Below are 6,570 nucleotides of genomic sequence, written 5' to 3'. Positions count from 1 at the left end.
ATGAATTCTGTGACAGCCTGAGCGACTGGGGGGGAGGGTCTTTTGTTTTTATGCTGTTTCTGATTTGTTGTATTGTAATTGTATGTCTTATTTATTTGAATGTGATTTTTGTTCCCTGCTTAAAAAATATGATCATGTAACTCCTTTCTTGATCGATTCACATTGGCTTCCTGTTAACCATCGCATTACCTATAAAATTTTGCTCCTAGTATTTAAAACTCTATCTACTAATGAACCGCAATTTATAAATAGATTGCTCATTCCGTATAACACATCCCGCTCTCTTCGATCTATGGCCCAAGGGCTTCTGGCAGTCCCTTCCTTAAAAGTTATTGGCACAAGACGTCATGACATGTTCTCAATAGTGGCCCCCCAAATCTGGAATTCCCTACCTCAATATATAAGAGATGAAAAGGACATTAATCGCTTTAAAAATAGCTTAAAAGCGTTTCTTTTTAAAGATGCTTTTAACCTCTAATGAAATGTGTATAGCACAGTAGATTCCCTACTAAAAATGAAAAAACAAAAGAAAGTAAAATTTGTTACCCTTCCTTATGTTTTTTTCCCTCTATGGCTCTTTTCTTATTCCAAAAGTATCAATTTTGTAACTTTACCCCCTTATTCCTCTCGTATTTAGTTTTGTCGGTATGTCTATTTTTTAAAATTGTATGTTGATTGTATGTTTATTTTATATTTTATTGTAATTCACTTAGTAAATTATGAATAAGCGATTCATCAAATTTATAATAATCTTGGAAACTTGGATAGGCGGGTTATAAATAAATGTCACCTTTTTGAATAAAATTGCAAATTTTTGTGTGTAATACACAAGTTCATCTGTAGTGAGATAGTAGCTGAACACTCGACACAAGGGGCCATCTTCCTCAGAAAAGAGTTTTTTTTGGTTTTTTTTATTATAAGCATTTAACATTTAGTAACAGATAACAATATGTACATTATCCTCCCTCCACAAAGGCTCCGAAATGTAAGCCTGGTACCTGAGCCTAAAAGAGGGGAGAATGTGTTGCGATTGTACTGAGCTCTCTCGCCTGGAAGGGGCACCTCCCTCTTGTGTAGATTTGGTTCTAGCTCTGCAAATAAAAGCAACATGTAGCAAAACCCAAGAAGTCTGATACCTAGTGCATTGCAGGAAGAAACTCTGGCTCTCCTAAGCAGAAGAAAGTGTTCAGGTTGATTTTCAAACTGGGCGTTCAGTGACATTTGACTATGCACCCAAAGTACCTGGCTGAAAATATGCACCTACTCTGCATGTAATTTTTATACACCTGTGCTATATGTATAGGTCCTGATATCGGACACCTGTAGCTCTAAATTTGGCCTAGCTCCAAAGTTCCACATGCCTTTGGTGCATCCACACGAAGCGTCGATACTAGAGGTATAGGTGTCAAGAGTATCTGAGCTTATGCATAGAGCATATACACAGGGTGGGCCCCCAAGGACATTGTCCTGTAACTTCAGATCTGCACTTTGCTATAAATGAAACAAAACAGGCCCGGGACAGCTGGCACACTGCCAATGGCCCTCTTTCTCTTTAGGTCAACATTTCTTTATCTTGTTTGGGCACAGCTGAATTTCCTGGGGGGGGGGGGGAAGTAGAGCAGTTGCTGGCTTCACCTCTTTCATACTTTTGGAAATGGTGGGATATGTTTGCCAAAGCATTTCTAGAACTGGAAAACCATTTCACCACAGTTAATCTTCTCAGTGCTACTTAACACTAGACATGACTTAACAACCAGCATATTTTAGCAGGACAATACATAATAGCAAGAGATTTCCTAAGAGAGGTGCACCCCCAGGAACGCATGACCTCTCCCCCCTTTCATATGCTATCCCTCTCTTAGACTGGCTCAAAAGAGCCCCTCTCCCTCCAGCTTGGCACCCACAGCTTTTGATGGCCCCGCCAGCAGGGTCTTGTATAGTTCTGGAGTGAGAACGCCAAGGTTCTGGAACATGCTGGCTTCTTCCCGTTGCTAGTGCTGTGTCAGGCAACCTCCATGCATCCAGACACTGCCGAAGCCAGGCAGGGAGGGAGTGCTTTTCATTTCACTTGGATAGTTCTTTTTTTTACATGCTAACAGTTCCCTAACCTCGGACAGGACCAGAGCAGCAGGGAATGAGCTTGGCAAGGACCCCCAACATCCCAAATTATTGCCCAGAGAAGAGACTTTTCTGTGCTTCCTTCAAGTTATTACTAAACTAACAGATTTTCCATTTTTCACTAGAGGCAGATTTCTGAAACTAAACCCTTCTTGAAATCCTCAGCCCATGCAGAGCAAACACTGTTCACTGAAGGACTATAACAGAAGCTTGCGATTCTCAGCCCTTCCAAGAAGTATCTTCTGCTCTTAGACCTTAAACTAAGTCCAACTTGGTTAAAAGTTTACAGCCTTACAAACATAGACCTAGCTGCCTATAATCCTTGCTAGATGACACCTTCAGCTTGCACTCAGTGCTTTCTCCTGAGTTCTCCCATACTGCATGATCTAGTTTTAGACACACAGTGGGTGTGTGCTTCCAATCTGCAACAGAGAAGTCCTGAAACTGGGATTTAGTCTTTACTTTCTAAGCTTAGAGGAGGGATCTGTTTCAGAGCCTGTAGCAAGGCCGAGTCCATGGATGAGGGGGCTGGTACTGGAGACTGCAGTCTTTGGGGCATCAGCAGAGATGGAGAGACTTTCTCGGAGTTCATGAGGTCTGAAAGAGCTGCTGCAGAGGTTGGGAGCCCAGGGTAGAGCATTGGTACTGAGGCTGGATACCAGCATTTCTCCAGCATGGGCAGATAGGCTGTGGCTGAGGGAGGGATTAAATAAAAAGGAAAGCAAAATGGCGGCTGTTGTGGATGGGAGTTGAGGAAGCCAGCAGAAGGTCCGATCATATCAGTAGTGCTAAAGTGAGTGTCATCGTCCCTGGAAGGCTCGAGCCTGGATCGCTTGGCTGGAGGCTCCTCATTCTCAAGTTTAATGGCGCTGATTCTTTCTTGCATGTGGTAGGCCAGCTTAGTGTCCTCCTGTCTGCTGTCACCCTTCTCCAGCTCTCCACCATATCCGCTGTCTGTGTCTGTATCACTCCCACTTTGCTCTCCACTCGAGTGGGCAAATGTCCTTTGAATGACAGGCACGCAGTTCTTGCCATGCCCCTCTGCTGTTCTGATTAGGGAGCAGGCTTTCTCCTTGGACTCCATTACTTTGGGGGCACTTTCCTGCTGCTTTCTGCCTGAACCTCCTTGAAGGAGCTCTGAGGCGACTCTCTGGAGATGGTTGATGAGTTGGGATGGTCTCACATCGCACCTTTCAGTCTCTTGCTTTGCCAGATACTGCAGCACTTCCTTGGCACACATCTGGAAGCCTGATCGGAACATCTCCTGACTGGTCTCCAGGTTTCTGGCTGGCAGGTCGCCTGAGAGAAAAGGATATTACACAAATTTAGGACAACATTTTCAAATGAAGGCATTTTGGAGAGGGTGCTTACAGCACCAGCAGGAAAGAGCTGGAGCAGAGGACTTTTCATCATGGAAAACATTAATTTCTGAAGTGTACATCTGTGCTTTGGGCTTTTTTTTTTTAGTGCAGTATTTCACTAGACAAGTTGGATAAACCCCATCCCCTCTGACCTGTGGAAGAGTAATCTCTGGGCTTCTCTTGTACACTTTTTGTGCATGATCTCAGGGTTTGAAAGAACAAACCCTCGTCTCCCTCTCTCACTTCAGCCCTAATTCCCCCAAATGAATCCAAGTAACCTCTGCTAGGACAATGCAGTAAGCTCGGGATGGTTCTATTCCTGGACACACTTCTATCAGTCTGTCCATGTCATCAGTATTTGTTTGAATAGGATCCACTCAGTACAATCCCAGTGATCCCTGCAAAACGTACCAGTCTGGATTCCACTCTGTAAGGTCAGAATTTTCTGCTGCTGCTGTTCCAGGAGGTTACTCAGAGCTTTCACATGCTTCAGCGTCAGTTCGAGGACCACAGCCTTTTCCAGATGACCAAGTGTCTGGGAGGAGGATATTTGTGAAATAAGTTTCAAATTTATTGACATTTGATATATGCCCATCATAAAAACATCAAAGAGGTTTACTATATCGGCACTAAATGGAACAGTAATTATAGGTATATTTATATATATATATTCAGAGACTTCAAAAATAAAGAGAAATAGGCACAGAAGAAACTTCACACTGACATTACTGTATCCAGCACCCCCTTTCTCCCTCCTCCAATTTGGATCACTTTGGGAAATTCACACCAGAGCAGAAGAGTTACTAGGAACCCAGTTGCAGTTCGACTTGGAGCCCTAGGAGGAGGCAGGCAAGCAGGGTGAGCCCTGGGTGCCAACTTTCCACATTCTCGTTTGTGAGCTGAAAGGGAAGGGCACCACTTCACACACTGGCTGTCCCATTATTTAGGATCAAATCCCCAAAGCTTCACTTGCTGCTAGAAACCAAGGGCCAGGGAGAGACAGACTGTGAGACTTGTTCAGAGATGGCACCACACTCTCATGAGATGAAACTATCAAGGAGACTGGCAATGCCTTCATTAGGAGGGTGACACACTCTCGCCCCCCTCCCCCCGAATGCAATCTATTCCTCAGCAGGACCACCCACTCAGGACATGGCAGAATGTATCTAAAATCCCAGAGCCCTTCAGCTGGGCACACATCGTGGCAGAGGCACAGAAGACAGATGAGCTAACAGTGTGCCAACCAGGTTCTCACCGTGAGTTTGAGGTGTTCCGGTAAGAGATCCTTTAGCTGGGCAATGCATTCGTTAATCCTGTCTCGCCTCTTCTTCTCAATCAGCCTGTGGGGTAACTTATAGGTCTCCTGTAATGCAAAGGAAAAGGCCATTTCATTTTTACAGTAACAGCTTCCCCTGGGAGAGGATCCCCCCCCTCGCCCCCCATATGGTTCAAGAATAAACCCTGAGGTGCAGAAGATCCTGTCATCTGATGTGAGGGCTGCTCAGGACTCCTCTGGGCTATGTTTTCTAAGCCTGGGGAGGGGCAATCTTATTTGGTCTCACTCAGGGATCAAGGAGGTGTCCCGCAGCTCTGCTTCATTTATTTAGTTTAATAAGGGCCTTTTGAGAGCCTCGTCCAGCGCTCCTCCTTTAATTAAGGAAATAAAGTTTATCGGGAACCCAAATCTTGCATGGCAACATTAAAGTTTTAACAGGCTGAAAATTTTCGCTCAGCTCAGACCTAGTAGCAAGAACTGAATGGCACTGCCACAGTTTGACAAATGGAGGGCACTGCCACACTCAGGATTTCACAGAAGCAGGACAAGCTGTTTTAATGGTTTACTTGTATAGAAATCACAATCCCACTCTGGAGAGCAGGGATGTGTATCATTTCATGGGCAGTTTTAATGTCTATTATTCTATATTTCTGGTATACAGTATAAGAATTCCATGTAAAAGAGAAAAGGGCACATCTGTAGATCTAATTTTCTGTCAGTAAAAAGCTCTGGGCTCTGTCTGTGAGGACTGCAGTCCTGGGCCACCTAAAAGTTAGCTGTCATTAAAAACCATTTTCGGATCTGCCAATTCATACAATGTCTGTATAATACTGTATCGCTTCTAGACTGGATCATTTCTTACCTTACTCTCTTCACTCCGTTTCATCCCTCTTCTGGGTTTGTAAACTTGATACATGTGAGAGAAATCCATGCTGCAGAAATATACATAAGAGAGATGTTATTTCAGTGCATCCGCTCCCTCCTGCCCAGCTGCAACTGGTGCCCATCAATGCCAGCTCTTCCCCAGCGCACCTACCCTGGCACTGCACTGCTCTTCTCCAGGGCTGGGATGCTCAGTTTGCCCCTGCATGCAGGAGGAGGCTGGGCACTTGTAATGATTTCCATGTCAGCCAAAGCTCCACTGAAACCAATTGCTCACTTATTCAGCTTTAACTTCTCAGTGCTCTTGGCATCCGGGGCAGATCCCTGAATCTCGGCACCAAAATGTCAGGTTTGTTCCAAAGAGCAGCTGCTGACTGCTGGCTGGCTGTCCTGTGAATGAACAGCAAGGCTTGAAGCTGCATAGTCTGATTAAATGGGAGGGAGGGACTGGCTGGGCTGGGCAGAGCCTCGACGTGTTCTACCCTGTGACTCCAGACACGTCTGGAGCTGAGTGACCTAGCTGCTCCCTCCTTCACATGAGACTCACGTGTCAGGCAATGCTCTACTGCAAGAGACAGAGGAGAAGGCAGCATGTCTGGCTGCCCCAGCATTCAGGCACCGCCTGTCCCTGTCACAGGCAGACAGCAGGCACAGGCATGCTCATGCACACAAACTCCCTGGGGTCTTAGGGCAAAACAACATAAATACACGGCAGACACACAAACTCCTTAGTATCCTAGAGCAATGCAACAAGCACACAGCAACACAAATACACAGCAGACACTTGCACACACACACATGCATCGCTTTGGCTCTCCTTACGAAGGTGCCCTCTCCTCAGCTTTGTGCAGGCTGTGTACCTCAGTTCTGCTTCACTATTTGGCCTTGTGCAAGTCACTTTCCCCCTAATTCCATAAAAAGGGCTTAGAACGG

The 6,570-nt window shown here is 45.3% G+C and overlaps 1 protein-coding gene across 1 annotated transcript; it reads right to left on the bottom strand.

Moving 5' to 3' along the window:
- Positions 1-1,484: 1,484 nt before the first annotated feature.
- On the bottom strand, positions 1,485-6,078 carry BHLHE40 (basic helix-loop-helix family member e40). Its single transcript, XM_033926072.1, has 5 exons — positions 5,792-6,078; positions 5,618-5,687; positions 4,735-4,842; positions 3,891-4,014; positions 1,485-3,417 (listed from the first exon to the last, which is right to left on the bottom strand). Exons 1-5 carry the CDS (start codon positions 5,878-5,880, stop codon positions 2,570-2,572), a joined length of 1,239 nt encoding a protein of 412 aa, XP_033781963.1. The 5' UTR covers positions 5,881-6,078; the 3' UTR covers positions 1,485-2,569.
- Between the last annotated feature and the right edge of the window lie 492 nt (positions 6,079-6,570).

The sequence above is a fragment of the Geotrypetes seraphini genome, chromosome 17, assembly GCF_902459505.1.
Source record: "Geotrypetes seraphini chromosome 17, aGeoSer1.1, whole genome shotgun sequence".
NCBI classification, from domain to species: domain Eukaryota; kingdom Metazoa; phylum Chordata; class Amphibia; order Gymnophiona; family Dermophiidae; genus Geotrypetes; species Geotrypetes seraphini.
Note: the sequence above shows the minus strand (reverse complement) of the source record. Positions and strands in the feature narration are given on the sequence as shown.

Excerpts from the sequence above, each read along its gene's own strand:
- BHLHE40 (XM_033926072.1), bottom strand. The coding sequence starts at position 5,880 with ATGGAAATCATTACAAGTGCCCAGCCTCCTCCTGCATGCAGGGGCAAA. Across the intron at positions 4,843-5,617 it reads AACGGAGTGAAGAGAGTAAG|GAGACCTATAAGTTACCCCA; the intron begins GTAAGAAATGAT and ends TTTGCATTACAG. Across the intron at positions 3,418-3,890 it reads ACAGAGTGGAATCCAGACTG|GCGACCTGCCAGCCAGAAAC; the intron begins GTACGTTTTGCA and ends CTTTTCTCTCAG.